This window comes from Rhinoraja longicauda, chromosome 5, assembly GCF_053455715.1.
Source record: "Rhinoraja longicauda isolate Sanriku21f chromosome 5, sRhiLon1.1, whole genome shotgun sequence".
NCBI classification, from domain to species: domain Eukaryota; kingdom Metazoa; phylum Chordata; class Chondrichthyes; order Rajiformes; family Arhynchobatidae; genus Rhinoraja; species Rhinoraja longicauda.
The window spans coordinates 12511202-12534785 of record NC_135957.1 but is presented as its reverse complement, the minus strand read 5'-3'; the positions used below and the strand labels follow the sequence as shown (position 1 = coordinate 12534785).

At 44.6% G+C, this 23584-nt stretch overlaps 1 protein-coding gene across 1 annotated transcript in view; it reads right to left on the bottom strand.

The window, feature by feature from the left end:
* LOC144593406 (CUB and sushi domain-containing protein 1-like) overlaps positions 1–23584 on the bottom strand; it is a 1892487-nt gene that overhangs the window by 190982 nt on the left and 1677921 nt on the right. Inside the window, exons 45-48 of the mRNA XM_078398909.1 lie at positions 14725–14805; positions 12829–12942; positions 9826–10014; positions 7545–7691 (exon numbers count right to left, since the gene is read on the bottom strand). Coding sequence (XP_078255035.1) covers positions 7545–7691; positions 9826–10014; positions 12829–12942; positions 14725–14805 — 531 coding nt within the window. The remainder of the gene's footprint in view (positions 1–7544; positions 7692–9825; positions 10015–12828; positions 12943–14724; positions 14806–23584) is intronic.

Genomic DNA, 23584 nt, shown 5'->3' with positions numbered 1-23584 from the left:
TAATCACTCTGCAGCTGTTACTCCTCTGGCTTCTGCTATTTCCGTCTCTTGTCATTCTCCCGGGGTCCATTCCAATGCAAAAATGGCCTCTCAGTGACTCATTTTGAGACGGCCGTGACATTTGTTAAAATCCAAAGAGGAAGCTAAGTGCCACATTAACTACCAAAGTAGCTCATCAGTGGGTGTTCATTAATTTCCCAATAAAAAAAGTTCTCAGGCTCACAGAGTGGTCCACAGCAGGAATAACCTCTCTGATGGGCATACAATGGACTCATTGCAGGCAGCTGGAAGCCTGATCATGATAACATTGCCTTGCGTTGCAATGGATTGAATAAGCCACATTATCACCAACAATCCACATTAACATTTAACTGCAGAACACTGAATTTTCCGCCTGGGAAGGTCTCATTGGACAAAAGCACAAACAATAGACGCTAAAGATTTGAAATAAGAACAGAATGCACTGGAAGCCCTCGTCATCTGTGGAGTAAAAATGGAGTGGCCACTTCAACCTTAAACACTCTCGAACACTGTGTCGACATGGTGGCGCAGCGGTAGAGTTGCTGCCTCTCAGCGCCAGAGACCCGGGTTCGATCCTGACCGTGGGTGCTGTCTGTGCGGAGTTTGCAGATTCTCCTTGTGACCGTGTGGGTTTACCCCGGGTGCTCTGTTTCCTCCCACACTCCAGACATGCAGGTTTGAAAGTTAATTGGCTTGGCATAATTTCAAAATGTTCCTAGTGTGTAGGATAGTATTAGTGTGCGGGGTGATTGCTGGTTGGCGCAGAGTCGGTGGGCCTGTTTCCACGCTGTGAATCTAAACTAAATTAAACTAAACTAAGCTAAGCTAAACTAAGCTGAATTAAACTAAACCAAGTCGATGACCTTCAACCAGGATTGGGGAAAAGTCAAGATGATCAAGTTTTCAAATGGCAAGCCAGAAGAGAGGAGCAAATTAAAGGCGACAATGCGACATGCAGAAGAAATTACCGGTCCCCCATTGATTTTCCAGCAACAGGTGGACCGGAACCCCCTCACAATCCAGACAAAATTACAAGAGCGCTCCTGTAATCCTCCCGAAAATGTGGAGCCCAGGTTGGGTGAGGCGGCCGATCGCGACCTCATCGGGATTTCCGCAGCTGATCGGCGGGTTGAGGTTTCTCCTGCGGCCCGGCCAGAACCGGCAGAACCCTTCCCATAGCCGACTTCAGCGGCCGACTTGGCAGGTCGGTATCTCGCCACCCACCATCCGAGGCCATGACCTCTGTTGGTCCAGCACAAAACGGATAATCCAGAAAGGCTCTGGAACCCAGGGGTGCCAGACAATCAGGGGCGGACAGAACTGGTGAAAGAAGTTGGAGGTGAAAGCTGGTGAAGTAAGGACAAGGAACCCAACAAATGTTCAGTTGAAAAGAAGCAATGGAAAGAGATATACAGCTCAGAAACAAGCCCTTCAGCCTATTGTGTCTGTGCCAAACACCACATACTTTACTCAACACCACATACAAACGAGTTGTACCCTAACCCACTCTATTTTCGAGACATTCCCATGAACTACCTCCAGTTTCTACCACAGAGTCACAGTCATAAAGCCAGATCACACACAATCATGTCCTTCACTTACTGTGTCCGTGCCACAGGTGTATCATCTGTGTCAGTTGTAGTAGAGATACAGCATGGAAACAGGCCCATGCCGACCAGCGATCCCCGTACACTAACACCATCCAACACACTAGGGACAAGTAACAACTCACTCAAGCCAATTAACCTACAAACCCGCCCGTCTTTGGGACATGGGAGGGAACTGAGGCAGCCAAAGAAAATCCACGCTCTCCCAGGGAGAACGTACAAGGCCCGTATAGACAGCACCCGTAGTCAGGATTGAACCCGCATCACTAGCGCTGTAAGGCAGCAACTCTCCTACTGCGCCACTGTGCTGCCCTGTATCCATCTAGGCTTTGATCCACCCCTACAACCTGACCTGAAATGTCACCTGTTCATTCCCTGCTCAGATGCTGCCTGTCCCACTGAGTTCCAAAAGCATTATTGCGGTTTGCAATAAACTTACCCCCAGTCCCCTCTGACTCAAGCCAATATTCAGTTGAGTGCTTTTTTAAATTTTCAGTGGCTGTGCTAACTCACTTCTCAGCCAGTATTTCTTATTTTATTCAGGAATTAATATGATGGCGATACTGTGGTGCAGCGGTAGAGTTACTGCCTCACAGCGCCAGAGACATGGGTTCAATCCTGACTCCGGGGGCTGTCTGTACGTTTTCCCTGTGACCCCCGTGGGTTTACTCCAGGTGCTCCGGATTTCTCCCACACTCCAAAGGCGTGCAGGTTTGTACGCTAATTGGCTTGGTAAAAAAGTAAATTGTCCCTAATATGTGTAGGGTACTGTTTGTGTGTGGGGATCACTGGTCAGTACGGACTCGTTAGGCTGAAGGGCCTGCTTCCGTGCTGTATCTCTAAAACTGAAATAAACTAAAACAATGTGATGGCCAACATCATATGTATTTTGAATAGGTGACCAATTTTGATATTGCCCAACCAAATGTTATTGCAAGGAGATACAAAACTGGGGTTGAGTGAGAAGACGTATATTGTTCTGAAGTTATTGTAAAAAGTTATAAACTTTGCGACGAACCGTTTCGAGTAGATGTAGTTGGCCATTGTGACAAGATGAGAACGTTGTCCTAGAAATTAAATTGAGCATGAAAATATGTGGTAAAATGATGCTATGCCAATGTGCTAATTCCTTTGTGCATGATTACGATGTGAGCCTCATGCAAAGATTCAAGTGGTGCCAATTGTGCCATTTTCCCCATCGGTACGCATTAATCACGAGCAATTTATAAAGTTCTCCTACATTACTTCACACCATGCCTGCATCTCTTGACGGAGGCAATTTCAGTCATGACAGGGCGACACAAAAGCGCAGTGGTAGAGTTGCTGCCGCACGGCGGCAGAGACCTGGTTTCCATGGGTGCTGTTTGTACGTACTCCGTGATCGTGGTGGTTTCCTCTGGTTTCCAGTTCCTTCCCACACTCCAAAGACGCACAGGTTTGTAAGTTAATTGGCTTCTTTAAAATTTAGGAATACAGCACGGTAACAAGCCCTTCGGGCCACCAAGACCGCACCGACCAGCGATCACCCCTTACACTAACACGATCCTACACATTAGGGACAATTCAGTATTTTACCAAAGCCAATTAACCTACAAATTTGCATGTCTTTGGAATGTGGACGGAAGAAAACTCACGCGGAGAAAACCCACGCGTTACAGGGAGAACATACAAACTCCACATGGACAGCATCCGCAGTCAGGATCGAACCCGGGTCTCTGGCGGTGTGAGGCAGCAACTCTACCACTGTGCCACTGTGAATTGTAAATTGTCCCTCGTGTGTAGGGTAGTGTCAGTAGATCATTGGTCTCCGGGGGCTTGGTGGGCCGAAGTGCCTGTTTCTGCGCTGTATCTCTAAAGTCTAAAATCAAAAGTCTAAAGACTGCATGTTGTTGGGCAACTGGGGGCAGTGTGCTGGGGGATGATGTAAACTGAAGCTGACTTCAACATCCTGGATGAAGAAGTGGACATGGCTGATCATTCTCGATCATTCTCAATCAGTACCCTGTTCCTGCCTTCTCCCCATACCCCCTGACTCCGCTATCCTTAAGAGCTCTATCTAGCTCTCTCTTGAATACATTCAGAGAATTGGCCTCCACTGCCTTCTGAGGCAGAGAATTCCACAGATTCACAACTCTCCGACTGAAAAAGTTTTTCCTCATCTCAGTTCTAAATGGCCTACCCCTTATTCTTAAACTGTGGCCCCTGGTTCTGGACTCCCCCAACATTGGGAACATGTTTCCTGCCTCTAACGTGTCCAACCCCTTAATAATCTTATACGTTTCGATAAGATCCCCGCTCATCCTTCTAAATTCCAGTGCCTAGTTGCTCCAGTCTTTCAACATATGACAGTCCCGCCATTCCGGGAATTAACCTAGTAAACCTACGCTGCACGCCCTCAATAGCAAGAATTTACCCAATCTATTCCTCTCATGATTTTGTACACCTCCGTACGATCACCGCTCATCCTCCAGCACTCCAAGGAATAAAGTCCTAGCCTACTCAACCTCTCCCGATAGCCAAGTCTCTCAAGTCCTGGCAACATCCTGGTAAATCTCCTTGCACCCTTTCCAGCTTGACAACATCTTTCCTATTACATGGTGACCAAAACATGGAACATGATTTCATTAGTCAGAGGAGCAGAATTAGGCCATTCGGCCCATCTAGTCTACTCTGCCTTTCAATCATATAATCAAGGATTATATGTTGAAAATCATTTACATCAGGCATGTTGTAGACATTTGTGCCGAAACACTCCATTCAATGTCTGTACTGTCACTCACGGAAAAAAGATGCGCACTTATGAATTTAGAAGAGTATTTCTCTTTTCACAAACTTAAAATTTTCAACAATGCAGTACAAAACTCTGCTGCAATGTTTGAAAAGGGCTGCAAGTGAAAGAGTTGTAGATCACACAATGACTGTCGCATTTCATTTCAGCTGAGTATCTGTGTGCAGGAGAGATAGGATAATTCATAAGAGCAGAGACCAATGTACAACTTGCAGTCTTTGCAATTTTTTCCGATGAAGGATACTACATGAGAACCGGCACAACTGTTTGTCTCAGGAGGGAAGCAAGCCCTCCGACTGTTTGGCGATATTTGGAAACAGCTTTCATTAATTCTGCTCTAACATTACAGCACTTCTGCATAAAGGTCAGTCTCAAGCTCTTACAGAAATCTTCACACATACTCTGAGTGATCTTTATGGATCTTTAAGGGGGGGGGGGGGGTGAGTTGGATTTTGGGGTGAGGTATGGATTTAATTAGATTAATGGCCTTGTTAGAGAATTAAAGGTCTGGGGGGGGGGGGGGGGGGGGGAATCTAGAATAACCTGAGCAAGTCACCTGAAATTGACATGAGGCAAAGCACTGGATTAATTGGACAGCACGAGGTAGAGTCACTGCCTCACAGCGCCAGAGACCCGGGTTCAATCCCGACTATGGGTGCTGTCAACATGGAGTTGTTCGATCTCCACTTGACCACGTGGGTTTTCTCCGGGTGCTCCGGTTTCTTTTCCAAAGACATGCAGGTTTGTAGGTTAATTGTGTTTTGTAAATTGTCCCTAGTGTGTAGAGTAGTGCTGATGTACAGGTGATCATTGGTCAGCGGTGGGTCAAAGGGCATGTTTCTACGCTGTATTTTCCCTAAACTGAGCTAATGTGAATCAGCCTCAGCAGGTCAGGGATTGGGGACAGGGTAAAGCCTGCCAGCGATTACGTTTCCAACATGTCATTTGGTTGTGTAAATGTGCATTTACGAGATGTTTTGATGGGAAAATGTCACCTGGTGGCCAAGTATTACTTTCAGAACAAGCTCTTCTATTACAGATTGGCAAACTTTGGAGGCATATATCTGAGGACAGGCTCTCGACCTGAAGAAAGGTCTCGATCCGAAACGTCACCCATTCGATCTCTCCAGAGATTCTCCCTGACCCCCTGAGTTACTCCAGTTTTTTGTGTCTACCTTTGGAACTGCATCTGCAGTTCCTTCCTGCACACTCTCCGATAAAAAGCAGTCATCACTTTTTACACCACCTCTTATCTACATTTCCCCTCCCCAGGGGTATTGGACTGATTGCTTGGCAATATCTAGGCAGTTAAGTTCATTTTATTTGCAAATGGTCACTGAGACCGGTCAAATCCAGTTTCAACCAGGTTTCAGTGAGGCCCCACACCCAGGGTTGAGGATCATCTTACAACTTGGCTGAATAGATAAATCTATTTACTACCTCACAGACATAAGTTCCCTTCGCTATGTTGGCCTCTTTTCCCTTCTTGTTTCCCCAGTATGTATGCTCTTGGGTTTAACAGATTGCAAACGACTCATCTTCCTTATAATTTTCAGAATGTCCTACACCACCACCTGCTCTGTCTTAACCAAGTTTCATTTTGTCTATTTTGTCGTACCATCTCACTCCTATCCGCAACTCAAGCTTGGAGACTGTAACCAACTCCACTCCTCACCTGGTTCTGAGGAAGGAAGCACTGGCCTCAAAAACCTACACTGTTTTCTTTAGACTGTAGACTTTAGAGGTACAGTGTGGAAACGTGCTAGTCTAGAAATGAACCCTTCAGCCCATCGAGTCCTTGCCGGCAAGCGGTCACCCGGTACAATCGCACTATCCTACACACTCGGGACAATTTACAATTTTACAAAGTCAATTATTCATGTAATATATTTCTGCTATTTGGTTAGCAGGCAACAAAAGTTTTTTCACTGTACTTCCACGTGACTATAAGCCAAACTCAATTAACCTACAAACCCCCACGTCTTTGGAGTGTGGGAGGAAACCGGAGCATCCGGAGAAAACCTACATGGATACGGGGAGAACGTACAAACTCTGTACAGACAGCACCCGTAGTCAGGATCGAACCGGGGTCTCTGGTGCTATAAGGCAGCAACTCTACCGCTGCGCCACCGTGCCGCCTCACGGCAGCTGCAACAAGAAGGCTGCGCATTGGTAATGCTTTTCAACCTGTTACATTCTCTTTTTTTTTACAAATACTTTATTCCTAAACAAAAACAAACATACAAAGTAGTAACGCGATCAAATCAAAAGCTGCCTATATTGGCAGTTTATAAACAAAACAGTCATCAAATTAAAATTCCAGCAACTTTGTCCATAATCCATTCGACCTCCCGCGGCGACCAGCGTTCACGGAAGGCCTCCAGCGTCACTGTGGACACCACGTGTTCCCTCTCTAGGGACACGCGAGCACGGACGTAAGGCCGGAAGAGGGGCAGGCAGCCGACTCTGTGCGGTTGTCGACTACCCTCTGCCTGGACCTGCGAATGGCTATCTTGGCCAGGCCCAGGAGCAGACTGACAGGGAGATCCCACCCTCCCACCCTCCCTCCCCCCTCTGTACCGGGTGTCATTCTCAGGAGTTGCCGTGACGGTGGGGGTGGGTACAAGACCAGACGCCTCGCATCAGACTGAGTGGGCTCACAGCCTGCCGTTGAGGCTCATTTACCGTGCTGTTTTTAACTGCTTCGTTTTGGCAAGCAACAGGTGCCAATCAAACCACAGGCCAGCAATGTTGCTTCTTGCGCCAATCACTACAGGTCCACCATTGATTTTCCGGCACCCTTGGATCTGAGCCTTGCCAGATTATCTGTTTTGCCGGACCAACAGAGGTCATGGCCTGGGGGTGGGGGGTGGCAAAGATACTGTCCCGCAAAGTCGGCCGCGGAAGTCGGCTATGGTAACAGAAAATTTGACAAGCCGATCGGCTGTGGAAGTCCCGATGAGGTTGGGATCAGTCACCTCACCTGGCCTAGGTGCCCCATTTCGTCGGGGAGAGGAATTTTGTCCAGATGAAAGTGGGGACCCGACCACCAGTTGCCGGAAAATTGCTGGTGGACCTGCACTGTGTAACTCAAACTAGAATCACAGGTGAAAATGGCAGGTCAGTACCTGAGTATCGGATCTTGAATCCCCTTTTGCTGGTAGCATGATCTGTTGACCAACGTAAATGCACTTGCCTTCCTGTGCTGGTGAAGTTCATTTTCCTTGTGTGATTGCCACTCAGTACAACCAGCACCCGGTTTTGACCCGTTGGCCCTGTCAGATACATCACAAGAAGAAATTATCTTTAGTTCAGTTTAGTTTAGAGATACAGTGCGGAAACAGGCCTTGCAGCCCACCGAGTCTGCATCAACTAACAATCCCCATACACTAGCACTATCCTATACACCAGGGACAATTTACAATTTTTTCCAAAGCCAAATAATCGACAAACCTGTATGTCTTTGGAATGTGGGAGGAAAACTGAACGCCAGGCAAAACCCATTTGTGGTCCAAGTCAATAGCTCCTGAACATAGCGACACAAGTGGGAAGAGTGGTAAAGAAGGAAAATAATAAGCTTGCCTTCTTTGGTTGGAGCATGCAACATGAGTGTCAGGACATCATGTTGTAACTTTCTAAACTTTGGTGCGGATGCACCTAAAGTATTGCGTACAGTTCGAATTAGCCCATTACAAAAAGGACGTGATGGATCTGAAGAGGGCGCAGAAGATGTTTACCAGGATGATGCTTGGGTTAGAGGGTGTTAGCTATAAAGATACTTTAGAATTTAGAGATACAGTGCGGAAACAGGCCCTTCATCCCAGCAAGTCTGTGCCATCCAGCGATCAACCCATATACTAATCTACACACCCCAGGGCCAATTTTACAACTTAAGAAGAAGCCAATGAACCTACAAACCTGTACATCTTTGGAGCAAGGGAGGAAACCGGAGCACCCGGAGAAAACCCACGCTGTCACGGGGAGAACGTACAAACTCTGTACGGACAGTACCTGTGGTCAGGATCGACCCTGGGTCTCTGGCACTGTGAGGCGGCAGCTCTACCACTGCGCCACTGTGCCGCCCCCAAAGTTGACCAAATTTGGATTATTTTCTGTGGAACATTGTAGGTAGAGGGCAGACGTGATAGAAGTACATATGACTATGAGAGGCAAAGATAGGGTGGACAGTCCACACCCTTTTTCCCAGTGTAGAAATGTCAAAGATCAGAGGGCATAGCTTTAATCTCACAGGAGGAAAGTTTAAAGGAGATGTGAGGAGCAAGTTCTTTACACAGATAGTGGCGGGTGCCTGCAATGCATTACCAAGTGGAAGCAGATATGTTAGTGGCATTTAAGAAGAATTAAGAAAGGCACATGAATATTGAGGAATATGGATCACGTGATACCGAATTAAAAGGGCTCTCTTGCACTCTTTTAGAAAGGAGGTCAGGAGGAACTTCTTTAGTCAGAAGGTAGTGAATCTGTGGAACTCATTGCCACAGAGGGCTGTGGAGGCCGAGTCGGAGGCTATTTTTAAGGCAGAGATAGACAAATTCTTGATTAGAACGGGTGTCAAGGGTTATAGCGAGAAGGCAGGAAAGTGGGATTAGGAGGCAGAGATCATATCATATCATATATCATATCATATACAGCCGGAAACAGGCCTTTTCGGCCCACCAAGTCCGTGCCGCCCAGTGATCCCCGTACATTAACACTATCCTACACCCACTAGGGACAATTTTTTTATTTTTTTTACATTTACCCAGCCAATTAACCTACATACCTGTACGTCTTTGGAGTGTGGGAGGAAACCGAAGATCTCGGAGAAAACCCACGCAGGTCACGGGGTCAGCCGAGATTGAATGGCAAAGTAGCCTCGATGGGCCGAATGGCCTAATTCTACTCCTATAACTTGTGATTTTGTGATTAGTATAGTTGGGGATTAGTTGAACTTGGCATCATGTTTGGCACAGACAATGTGGACTGTTGTCAACACTCCAGTCCTGTACTGTTCTAAGCTTTGTGTGCTATGTAACCAGGTCTAAGTGATGGTCCAGATTTTGCACAGATCAACGTGATGGAGATATCCTGGAGAGTGGTTTCCTAATCTATACATGCAAAGAGTATGGTGCCTGTTTCTAGTCGATACTCATCCCACTTTTCATTACTCTGGCATTATAATTAATTGCAGAATGTGTACAGGCATGCCACATCCATATTGGATGAAATTGCAAAGAAAATTTCATAAAAGGAGATGCCGCATCTGTAAAGTAATAAGTAAATATTTTACCACTGTTCAAAGTATTGGTTCAGTTTAATACATTTTTCATTTTTCATGCAAAGTGTTGGTTCAGTCCAATGCATTTTTCATTAAATCATCCATTGATAATAAGTATTTATACATCTTACCATCAAATATGCTCAGCTCGTCGAACTGTTTCTCGCTTTGAAACATCTCCACATATAGAGAAATAGTGTGCCGAGGTTCCACTCTGATCGTCCAGGAGCACGTTTGGAAGTTGGGATAACTTTCAGGATATCCTGGACTTAATATCACTCCTGATGAGCTTCTGTGAACTTCATTCACAGGGCACTGTGCTGCAATCATAAAATGCAGGCAGAGATTTGATTATTTACAAAGTACTTAGGGTAAATAAAAAAGGTATTTGCAGAAGACCGCAGGCATATATTTTACCTGGCACAGTATTGGGTTTGAAGATAAACACAAAGTGATGGAATAACTCAGCGGGTCAGGCTCCCTGACATCTCTGGAGAAAAAGGAATAGGTGACGTTTTGGCGTCAGCATCTACTTCAGACTTTTCGGGTCCCGACCTGAAACGTCACCCATCCTTTTTCTACAGAGATGCTGCCTGACCTGTTGACTTACCCCAGCACTTTGTGTCTATCTTCAGTGTAAACTAGCATCTGCTGTTCCTTTCTAATGTGTTCACTGGTTTCAGGAATGACTACACCAAGATTTCATCGGTAACTGTGGGGTTGTACGTTTCAGGGGTAAATTGAGCAGAACGGTCTCCTCAAAGTTTCCTATTTTCTTCTAGATTTTTTGAATCACAGCTTGACTGACACGAATTCCTGAGCATTAACATCTTGAAAAACCTGTCCTCTGGGCATAGATGAGTATTAGATATAATATATAGATAGATATAGATCTAGTATCTATCTAATATAGATATAGACACAAAATGCTGGAGTAACTCAGCGGGACAGGCAGAATCTCTGGAAGAAAGAATGGGTGACGCTTCAGGTCGAGACCCTTCTTCAGACTTGAAGAAGTTCTGAAGAAGGGTCTTGACCCAAAATGTCACCCATTCCTTCTCTCCAGAGATGCTGCCTGTCCCGCTGAGTTACTGCAGCATTTTGTGTCTATCTTCGATTAAAACGAACATCTGCAGGTCTTTCCAACACATATATAGATATAGTATTAGTATAGATGGATATCACGTCATAGATGTAATAACAAGCGAGCATTGTGGCTTTGTCATACATTTGAAGAGATTCAACATCTATAATCGGACATTACTAAACTGTATGTATCTTGCACGAAAAACCATTCCCTTTCTCCAGTATCTGTACACTGTGGACGGCTCGATTGTGATCTTGTACTGTCTTTCCGCTGACTGGAAAGCACGCAACAACAAAAAACTTTCCACTTTTTTTCCAAAAACAAATCATTACAAGTGACAATAAACTAAAGGAAACTCAACCAAACTAAACTGAACTAATGTCACCGAATATTCCAACAAATGTGTACAGATGTACTGTGGAAAGCAGAGACAACGAACTACTGGTGCTGGTTAATACCAAAGTTAGACACAAAATGCTGGAGTAATTCAGGGGGACAGGCAGCATCTCTGGAGAACATGGATGTGTATCATATGGGTTGGGACCTTTCTTCAGACTGAAAGATAGAGGTGGGGGGAAAACTGGAGGTGAGAGAAGGCCAGAACAAATCAGGGCTGGCAACAGATGACCTCAGGGAAAGCGGAGTCCATGATGGCCCATTGTTGGCTGGGGAAGGTGTGAGAACAAGAGGGATACAAAGATGCGAACAGCGGGACTGGTTGGACGATTAGGGTCTGGAAAGGTCTGAAGGGTCCCGACCCGAAAAGTCACCCAGCCTTTTTATTCAGAGATGCTGCCCAACCCGCTGAGTTACTCCAGCACTTTGTGTTTATCTTCGGTAAAAAACACCCTGGATGGAGGCACCATGGCAGAGTGCACAATTTTAATGCACAAGATACAAGAGGCTGCAGAGAGTGTTGCAATCAACTGGGTCCATCACAGGCATAGCCCTCTCCATCAGCCGCATGAGGCGCTGGCTCAAGGCGGTGGAATCCATCATCCCCACCATCCAAGATGGGCACTTGTCCTATTGCTACCAGTAGGCAGGAGGTACAGAAGCCTGAGGCCGCAAACCACCAGACTCAGGAACAGCTTGTTTCCAACGACTAACAGGTTCTTGAACCAACACACACACACACAAACCTAATCTAACCTCAACAATGGAACACTACACACCGTCTCTCAAACTCCCATTAACTTGGTTTTCTAGTTGTGTTGGCACAAATGTCTCAGTTTCTTTTTGGCATTTTTTTTATCAACGCATGTATGACATGTTTTTGTGTGGATAGTCACAGAGTGCTGGAGTAACTCAGCTGAAAGATGCTTTATTTGGAAACATTGCAGATCACATCCAACGGAATTATCAGGTCTATTTTAACCATCTAGGAGAAATACAAATCATTCACAAGCTGCTTATGGAGCAGAAATAAAGAAATGCAGATGCTCGATTGAACCAAAGATAGATACAAAGTGCTGGAGTAACTCAATGGGTCAGGCAGCAGCATTGGAGAACAAGGATGGGGGACGATTCGGGTCAGAACCCTTCTTCAGTCTGTTATGTAGGTGGGAGGCAACTGGAGGAAGGTAAAGGCCTGAACAGATCAGGACCAGCACAGATGACCAAGGAAGGGTGGAGCCCATAATGCCCCATTGTGCGCTGGGGAAGAGATGATAGCAAAGGAATACAAGGGCGTTTTTGTGTGTTTTAAAAGTCCATGTACCTTGTACTGCTTCTGCAAACAAGATTTGCATTGCACTTGTGCATTTGACAATACAATCGACTTGACCTGACCTGACCGTATGGTTTCTGATTTGTTTCTCACGTGTTTTGGCTTGCATTAAAGATTAGTTGAATTGAGTTGAGTTTATTGTCATGTGTACCGAGGTACAGTGAAAAGCTTTTGATGTGTGCTATCCAGTCAGCGGAAAGACAACACACGATGTTCTCAATTCGCCAGCCTGCCCTGTTAACCTCTTCTGCTTGAAATGATAATCTGTAGCTGACTATGGAAAATAAATTTGCCGCTTCACCTGTCGTCATCACTTACCTTCACAAGACGGAGGGTTGCCTTCAAACTGCAGCTGTGTTAATAGTCTGCAAGTCATGAGTTCACTGCCGACCAGTGTATATCCCGGGGGACAATGGTACTTCACAACATCACCTAATGAAAAGAACACACTGCCATTTAATTTGTTTTTTAAACATACAGATGTTATTCACACCCCTTTCAGAATCCCTCCCAATCGAACCCGGGTCACTGGCACTGAGAGGCAGCAACTCGACCGTGGCACCACTGTTCTCAACTGTGTAGAACAAGGTGGTGCTGTGGAGCAGTTATGGGGTGAATGACTGGACTTCAACTTCATGAAGAAGCGGAGGAACCTCAGGCTATCTTGGAGGAATGTTGATGGAGAGAGAATCTGAGGGAGATCCAGGGAGAAAATAGGAGCTCGGAGTCACAAATCTGGAAAGTGACAGTGGTGGGTGAAAATAGGAAGAATCCTGGGTCAACGAAGGAAGACAATGGAAAAGGGTCAAGGCAGGATGAGATATAGAAACAAGGAACTGCAGATACTGATTTTCAGAAAATGGACACTGGAGTAACTCAACGGGTCATAGAGTCATCGAGTGATACAGTGCGGAAACAGGCCCTTCGGCCCAACTTACCCACACCGGCCAACAATGTCCCAGCTACACTAGTCTCACTTGCCTGACCTTCGTCCATATCCCTCCAAACCTGTCCTATCCATGTGCCTGTCTAACTGTTTCTTAAACGATGGGATAGTCCCTGCCTCAACTACCTCTTCTGGCAGCATGTTCCATACACCCACCACCCTTTGTGTGAAAAAGTTACCCTTCAGATTCCTATTAAATATTTTCCCCTTCACCCTGAACCTATGTCCTCTGGTCCTCAATTCCCCTACTCTGGGCAAGAGACTCTGTGCATCTACTCGATCTATTCCTTTCATGATTTTGTACACCTCTATAAGATCACCCCTCATCCTCCTGCGCTCCATGGAATAGAGACCCAGCCTACTCAACCTCTCCCTATAGCTCACACCCTCGAGATCTGGCAACATCCTCGTAAATCTTTTCTAAACCCTTTCAACCTTGACAATATCTTTCCTATAACATGGTGCCCAGAACTGAACACAATATTCTAAAGGCGGTCTCACCAACATCTTACACAACTGCAACATGACCTCCCAACTTTTATACTCAATACTCTGACTGATGAAGCAAAGTGCCAAAGGCCTTTTTTGACCAACTTATCTGCCTACGACTCGATCTTCAAGGAACTATGCACCTGTACTCCCAGATCTCTCTGCTCTTTAACACTACCCAGAAGCCTACCATTTATTGTGTAGGTCCTGCCCTTGTTCGACATCCCAAAATGCAATACCTCGCACTTCTCTGTATTAAATCCCATCAACCATTCCTCCGCCCACCTGGCCAGTCGATCCAGATCCTGCTGCAATCTTTCACAACCATCTCACTATCTGCAAAACCACTCACTTTTGTATCATGCAGTATCTCTGGAGAACATGGTCAGGTGATGTTTTCGGTTGACTTCAGACTGATTGTGAGGGGAGGGGGGAAAGGAAAGCTGGGACAGAGGAGAGACAGTGGCAGGTAGTTGGTAGACACAGGTGAGGGGGTGAGGGTAACAGGTGGTATCAAAATGTTTCAAAACATTGAAGAAATCTGTTCCATGAAGCAAAGGTGGGTTACCAGAGCAAATCTTATAGTGGATATTGGGAAAGACAGAGTGGGTTCAGAGGGCTATGTGGTGGACATATTGAACACATTTAATTTCACTTCAATTTTGTTTTATTCACTGAGACAATGAAGATCAGAATAAGATACAATCTTGCATAATGACTGTGATTCTCAACACGGTAAATATCTGCAAATCCTGTGAACCAATAATGCTTGAACTTGCCTATTTCATAGTCTTCATCCTCAGACATTACTGTGGCCAAAGGAACCACAGGGGGTGGCTGACACTTCTTGAGCCAGTAGGCTAGAAAACAAATGCAGTTTCAATTGGTCATTAGAACCCAAGTTCATTGCTTAAAACATGCTCATTTCCAATGCATGTTTTTAAAATTCTGACAATAAAGCCTCTGGAAAGGTCATTTTGAAATTACCTGTAATTCACCCATCCACTTGTATTTTGCTTTATTTTACAGTCATTAGGACGGGGTCGATAATTAACTAATAAACAATGAATAACCCTGTTGATGCTTTGCACAACCTCAGGTTATCTGAAGGCACTTTGCAGTACTTTTGTTGCTTTGTTGGATTAAAAGGGAAACATGACAGCTAATTTGATCGAGGTCTTAAGACTGTAGAGATACAGCATGGAATCTGGCCCTTCAGCATATAGGGGATCCGCAATCTTGCCTGTCTTCAGCAGAAAGGGCGTGGAGAATCTTGGGTCTGAAGAAAGGTCTCGACCCGAAATGTCACCCATTCCTTCTCCCCATAGATGATGCCTGCCCCGCTGAGTTAGTCCAGCATTTCGTGCCTATAGTCTCAATAAAACAATTCCTGTTTCTGCTGAAGCAATTAAAGTTGGGAGGGCCAAGCTGAAGGTGGAGAATCCAACTTGCTCTAAGGTTCCCAAGGCTCCCAAGGCAAACTAACTTGATAGGCTCTGCTCAAATACAGCATGGCAGTAAAACAAAAGGAAGTATTTTTCAGGAAGGTTTGCATCTTCAGGAACTCTCTGGGACTGACTCCATTTGTCAAAATCTTCACCTTTTAAAGATTTAACAAAATATCACTCAGGATAAACTTCCTCTGAGCCCTGAGAATAAAAAAAAATTGATCCTTTACCTCCATATCAGTTGATGTACAGCAAAATCTAATCTAAATCTAATCATGATGCCTAATCTGACTGCTCATGATCCATATCGCTCCAGTTCCTGCATATCCGTGTGCCTATCTAAAAGGACCTGAAATGCCCCTTTGCTATATTCCCCCACCATCACCCCTGGCAGCACGTTCCAGGCATCCACCACCTTCAGTCTAAACAAAACTTGCCCCACCAGTCTCCTTTAAATTTTGCCCCTTTCAACTTAATGCTATGCCCTCGAGTCTTTAACATTTCCACCCTGGGGAAAATGTTCTGACTGTCCACCCTGTCTATGCCTCTCATGAGTTTTAATCTTTCTGTCATGTCTCCACTCTTTGCACTTTCAAAAAGGAATGGTAAAGCGTGCCAGGCTTTTCCTGGCCACTTTACATTTCAAGTCAAAGATCTTACATCAGAAATGTTCCATTGAACTTTAATGGCCAAGGGACATTAACTGTTTTTCTCAGCACAAAATCTGCCTAACTAATATTCTCTGCTTTTATTTCAGATTTTCTTAATTTGCAGTTTTTCCACCCTGTTTGTTTTCTCTTTGACAATCCAAACCTTGACAGGCACGGAATGCATGATTGATGGCTGCATTTTAACACAGGCGTTGAGCTACTACATGGGCAATGAAGCAAAGAGCAAACATGATTACCTTTGATCAATTTGTAATGTTAAAAAATAATCTTAGTGCCTCCTCAACTTAAAAAGGATTTTATCAATTTAAATCGTGCCATCTGTGCTCAGTTGATATCGTTCCCTTTCAGAGTCACAGGTTCCAGGACCAAGCCACACCGCAGAGACCTGTACACGGAACTCTACTGTAATGGTGGCGTCAGACTGCAGCCTCGCCGATCCGATCTTAAACTGAGAAAGTTTGAAGAAGGGTCCCGACATGAATCGTCACCCATCCTTTTACTTCAGAGATGCTGCCTGACCTGCAGAGTTACTCCAGTACTTTGTGTCTATCAATAGACAATAGAGAATAGGTGCAGGAGTAGGCCATTCAGCCCTTCGAGCCAGCACCACTATTCAACGTGATCATGGCTGATCATTCTCAATCAGTACTCCGTTCCTGCCTTCTCCCCATACCCCCTGACTCCGCTATCCTTAAGAGCTCTATCTAGCTCTTTCTTGAATGCATTCAGAGAATTGGCCTCCACTGCCTTCCGAGGCAGAGAATTCCACAGATTTACAACTCTCTGACTGAAAACGTTTTTCCTCATCTCCGTTCTAAATGGCCTACCCCTTATTCTTAAACTGTGGCCCCTGGTTCTGGACTCCCCCAACATTGGGAACATGTTTCCTGCCTACAAACAGGATGGTCTGCACCTGAGCTGGAATGGAACTAATGTCATATCATATCATATATATATACAGCCGGAAACAGGCCTTTTCGGCCCTCCAAGTCCGTGCCGCCCAGTGATCCCCGTATATTAACACTATCCTACACCCACTAGGGACAATTTTTTTTAACATTTTACCCAGCCAATTAACCTACATACCTGTACGTCTTTGGAGTGTGGGAGGAAACCGAAGATCTCGGAGTAAACCCACGCAGGTCACGGGGAGAACGTACAAACTCCTTACAGTGCAGCACCCGTAGTCAGGATCGAACCTGAGTCTCCGGCGCTGCATTCGCTGTAAAGCAGCAACTCTACCGCTGCGCTACCGTGCCGTCCTAGGGGGAGTGTTTGCTAGTGCTGTCGGGGAGGATTTAAACTAATGTGGCAGGGGGATGGGAGCAGGAGCAGAGAAACAGAGGGATGTAAAATGAGGGTAGAAGCAACAGGTAGCAAGGTGAAAAGTAAAAGTGGCAGGCAGACAAATCCAGGGCAAAAATCAAAAAGGGCCACTTTTCAACATAATTGTATAAGGGGTAAGAGAGTTGTAAAAACAAGCCTGAAGGCTTTGTGTCTCAATGCAAGGAGTATACGTAATAAGGTGGATGAATTAAATGTGGAGATAGTTATTAATGATTATGATATAGTTGGGATTACGGTGACATGGCTCCAGGGTGACCAAGGCTGGGAGCTCAAAATCCAGGGATATTCTATATTCAGGCGGGATAGACAGAAAGGAAAAGAAGGTGGGGTAGCGTTACTGGTTAGAGAGGAGATTAAAGCAGTGGAAAGGAAGGACATTAGCTTGCAGGAAGTGGAATCGATATGGGTAGAGTACGAAACACTAAGGGGCAGAAAACGCTAGTGGGAGTTGTGTACAGGCCACCTAACAGCAGTAGTAATGTTGGGGATGGCATCAAGCAGGAAATTAGAAATGCGTGCACTAAAGGTGCAGCAGTTATAATGGGTGACTTCAATCAACATATAGATTGGGTGAACCAAACTGGCAGGGGTGCTGAGGAAGAGGATTTCTTGGAATGTTTGAGAGATGGTTTTCTAAACCAACATGTCGAGGAACCAACGAGAGAACAGGCCATTCTAGACTGGGTATTGAGTAATGAGGAAGGGTTAGTTAGCAGTCTTGTTGTGCGAGGCCCCTTGGGCAAGAGTGATCATAATATGGTAGAGTTCTTCATTAGGATGGAGAGTGACAAAGTCAATACAGAAACAAGTGTTCTGAACTTAAAGAAAGGTAACTTTGAGGGTATGAGGCGTGAATTGTCCAAGATAGACTGGCGATTGATGCTGAAAGGGTTGACGGTGGACAAGCAATGGAAGGCATTTAAAGGTCGCATGGATGAACTACAACAAGTGTTCATCCCAGTTTGGCAAAAGAACAAACCAGGAAAGGTAGTGCATCCGTGGCTAACAAGGGAAATCAAGGATAGTATTAAAACAAAAGATGAAGGATACAGATTAGCCAGAAAAAGTAGCATACCAGAGGACTGGGAGAAATTCAGAGTCCAGCAGAGGAGGACAAAGGGCTTAATTAGGAAAGGGAAAATAGATTATGAGGGAAAACTGGCAAGGAACATAAAAACTGACTGCAAAAGCTTTTATAGATATGTCAAGAGAAAAAGATTAGTTAAGACAAATGTAGGTCCCTTGCAGTCAGAAACAGGTGAATTGATCATAGGGAACAAGGAGATGGCAGACCAATTGAACAAATACTTTGGTTCTGTCTTCACTAAGGAAGACATAAACCGTCTGCCGGAAATAGCGGGGGACCGGGGGTCTAATGAGATGGAGGAACTGAGGGAAATCCAGGTTAGTCGGGAAGTGGTGTTAGGTAAATTAAATGGATTACAGGCAGATAAATCCCCAGGGCCAGATAGGCTGCATCCCAGTGCTTAAGGAAGTAGCCTCAGATATAGTGGATGCATTAGTGATAATTTTTCAAAACTCTTTAGATTCTGGAGTAGTTCCTGAGGACTGGAGGGTAGCTAATGTAACCCCACTTTTTAAAAAGGGAGGGAGAGAGAAAACAGGGAATTATAGACCAGTTAGCCTAACATCGGTAGTGGGGAAAATGCTAGAGTCAGTTATTAAAGATGTGATAGCATCACATTTGGAAAGTGGTGAAATCATCGGACAAAGTCAGCATGGATTTACCTAAGGCAAATCATGTCTGACGAATCTTATAGAATTTTTCGAGGATGTAACTAGTAGAGTGGATAAGGGAGAACCAGTCGATGTGTTATATCTGGACTTTCAGAAGGCCTTCGACAAGGTCCCACATAGGAGATTGGTGTACAAACTTAAAGCACACGGTATTGAGGGTTCAGTGTTGAGGTGGATAGTAAATTGGTTGGCGGACAGGAAGCAAAGAGTAGGAATAAACGGGTCCTTTTCGGAATGGCAGGCAGTGACTAGTGGGGTACCGCAAGGCTCAGTGCTGGGACCCCAGTTATTTACAGTGTATATTAATGATTTGGACGAGGTAATTGAATGCAACATCTCTAAGTTTGCGGATGACACGAAGCTGGGTGGCAGTGTTAGCTGCGAGGAGGATGCTAGGAGGCTGCAGAATGACTTGGATAGATTAGGCGAGTAGGCAAATGCATGGCAGATGCAATATAATGTGGATAAATGTGAGGTTATCCACTTTGGCGGCAAGAACAGGAAAGCAGAGTATTACCTGAATGGTGACCGATTGGGAGAAGGGGAGATGCAACGTGACCTGGGTGTCATGGTGCACCAGTCATTGAAAGCAAGCATGCAGGTGCAGCAGGCAGTGAAGAAAGTGAATGGTATGTTGGCATTCATAGCAAGAGGATTTGAGTTTAGGAGTAGGGAGGTTCTGCTGCAGTTGTACAGGGCCTTGGTGAGACCGCACCTGGAGTATGGTGTGCAGTTTTGGTCTCCTAACCTGAGGAAAGACGTTCTTGCCTTAGAGGGAGTACAGAGAAGGTTCACCAGATTGATCCCTGGGATGGCGGGACTTTCATATGAGGAAAGACTGGATAGACTGGGCTTGTACTCGCTGGAATTTAGAAGACTGAGGGGGGATCTTATAGAAACATATAAAATTCTTAAGGGGTTGGAGAGGCTAGATGCGGGAAGATTGTTCCCGATGTTGGGGGAGTCCAGAACCAGGGGTCACAGCTTAAGGATAAGGGGGAAGTCGTTTAGGACCGAGATGAGAAAACATTTCTTCACACAGAGAGTGGTGAGTCTGTGGAATTCTCTGCCACAGAAGGTAGATGAGGCCAGTTCATTGGCTATATTTAAGAGGGAGTTAGATGTGGCCCTTTTTGCTAAAGGGATCAGGGGGTATGGAGAGAAGGCAGGTACAGGCTACTGAGCTGGATGATCAGCCATGATCATATTGAATGGCGGTGCAGGCTCGAAGGACCGAATGGCCTACTCCTGCACCTATTTTCTATGTTTCTATGTTTCTATGCCTCTAACGTGTCCAACCCCTTAATAATCTTATATGTTTCAATGATCCCCTCTCATCCTTCTAAATTCCAGTGTGTACAAGCATAAACCAGTGTCTGCAGTTCCTTCTTTCTGTTTTTTACAGGGGAACTATATAAGTTTGTTAGACTATTCGGTGACATTAGTTTAGTTTAGTTTAGTTTAGTGTCACATGTACCGAAGTATAGCGACCCAGCACTTTGTGTCTATCTTTGGTATAAACCAGCGTCTGCAGTTCTTTGTTTCTGGTTTTTACAGTGCATCTGCATAAGTTTGTTAGAGTATTTGGTGATATTAGTTTAGTTTAGTTTAGTTTATTGTCACGTGTACCGAGGTACAGCACTCCAGCACTTCATGTCTATCTTCGGTATAAAGCAGTATCTGCAATCCTTTCCACACAAACTTGTCTATTTACCGCAGGTGGATAAGAATCACCTCGTTTAGGCAAAATTTTCCTCAAGAGTCCTGGACAATATTTATTCCTCATTTAACGTTTGTGCAACCCAATTATTTGATCATTATCACGGCTGAGTTTATCGAGCACAATTGGCTGTATCATTTTCTACAATGCAATGGAGACGACAACTCAAATGTACCGTCTAAAGCAGCATTAGTGGCATCTCCAGCCTCATTAGGAACATGAGAACGATCTGCTTTGCTGCATACCCTCACAGTGTGCCTTTGACCACTGGGGCTGAGGGACTTAGCTTCTTTCAGACTTGCTTCACTTCCCGAGATACAGCACGGAAACAGGCCCTTAGGCCGACTTGAGTCCACGCCAATCAGTGATCACCCCGTTACACTAACACCATCCCACACACTCAATTTCACCCAAGTCAATTCGCCTACAAACCTGTAAGTCTTTGTAGTGACGGAGCACACCGGAGAAAACCCACGTGGTCACAGGCAGAACGTGCAAACTCTGCACAGATAGTGCCCGTAGTCAGGATCGAACTTGGGTCGCTGGTGCTGTAAAGCAGCAACTGCATTGCTGCACCACTATGCTACCTAACACCGGCCTAACAAACGAGATAAATAGGCCCAATGATGGAAAGGAAAATAATTAAAAATAAATTAGCTGGCATTCCTTTTTGCTTGATAATGGCTCTATATCTTGCAGTGTTAATTATTGGTATGGTTTGAATACTCTTCTGTGGTATAATGAGCCTGTACATGATCCATACCCCACCACTTCCTGCACATCTTTGTGATAAATGGGGCTTTTCAAAATCTAATCATCAAAGACAAAAATGATGCAAGATCCTTGGGAATCATTAGAACCTGACAGGTGTCTCATGAAGCTGTGGTTCTGTACTACAGCTAATTTGTATGGCTCCACTTGGAGAAGCTGGGAGATTCAGCACTGGAAAGATCATTCACAGAGTCATAGAATCACACAGCATTTAAATAGAACCTTCGGCCCAACTTGGCTATGCTGCCCAAGATGCCCCATTTGTCAGTGTTTGGCCTCTGTCGTTGGGCAAAAGGTATAGAAGTGTGAAAACGCACACCTCCAGGTTCAGGGACAGTTTCTTCCCAGCTGTTATCAGGGAACTGAACCATCCTACCGCAAGTAGAGTGCGGTCCTGAACTACTATCTACCTCATTGGTGGCCCTTAGACTATCTTTGATTGGACTTTACTAGCTTTATTTTACACTAAACATTGGGGTGGGAGCTGCTTTACATCCTCGTCATCCACCCTAGGTAGTTCTACGGAACTGGCAACATTTGCAGCAAAGTGTCAACTATGGTACTCTGAAGCACCAATTGCGACTTTTGATTGTAGTAGTTGACATACGAAAGAAGAAGAACACTAAACATTATTCACATTATTCCCTTTATCATGCATCTGTATCCAAATGTCCATTTAAATGTTGTTCATGTGCTTTTTAATACAAAATAAATATTACACTATCAAATTATATTGCTATCTAATCTGTATTTTCAACTTAAATATGGTTATTGGATATGACTTATTTCATAATATTTTTTGGTGATGAATTAAAAATGCAACATTCATTTCCTGAGCCACAAGGAACATGGTAAATCCCCGCATCCAACAGTGGGATCACACATTCCTTCCTGCTGTTCAAGACCTCTATTGAATTGTGTTATAGATTCATCGAGTGATACAGCATGGAAACGGTCCCTTCAGCCCAACTTGACCACGCCGACCAACATGCCTCACCTCACACTAGTCCTACCGGCCCAAACTTGGCCCATATCCCTCTAAACCTGTCCTATCCATGTCTACTTTCTTCTTAACCATTGCGATAGTCCCTGCCTCAACTACCTCCCCTGGCAGCTGGCAAAATTTGCAGCAAAGCGTCAACTATGGTACTCTGAAGCACCAATTGCCACTTTTGATTGTTGTAGTTGACATACGAAAGAAGAAGAAGAACACTAAACATTATTCACATTATTCCCTTTATCATGCATCTGTATCCAAATGTCCATTTAATTGTTGTTTATGTGCTTTTTAATACAAAATAAATATTACACTATCAAATTACATTGCTATCTAATCTGTATTTTCAACCTAAATATGGTTATTGGATATGACTTATTTCATAATGTCTTTTGGTGATAGCATAAATTCAATTAGTTGGCTTCAACTATACTAAACCCAATCTCTACTCCTGGTCTAAAATAACAATAAACAATTTTTGACGGTGATCTTCTTGGAGAGATGATAAAAAATACTTTAAGGAATAATTGACATGACCTTACATTAATGCAGATAATATCAGAAATATTTTCTAGATTAAAGGGTTTCTAATTTTCATCTTGAAAAAGAATTATTCAATATTCACCAAATACCCAACAGGACCTCAGGTCCAATGAAACTCGGTCATTATTCAATGGATACTCATAGCATTAAGTACCACAACCACTATCTCAACCAGAGAGCAGTGCAAAACTACTATCTACCTCTTTGGTGACCCTCGGATTACCCTAGATCAGACTTTGCTGTCTTTACCTTGCACTAAACATTATTCCTTTATCCTGTATCCGCACACTGTAAATGAATCGATTGTAATCATGTATTGTCTTTCCGCTGACTGGTTAGCACGCAACAAAAGCTTTTCACTGTACCTCGGTACATGTGACAAAA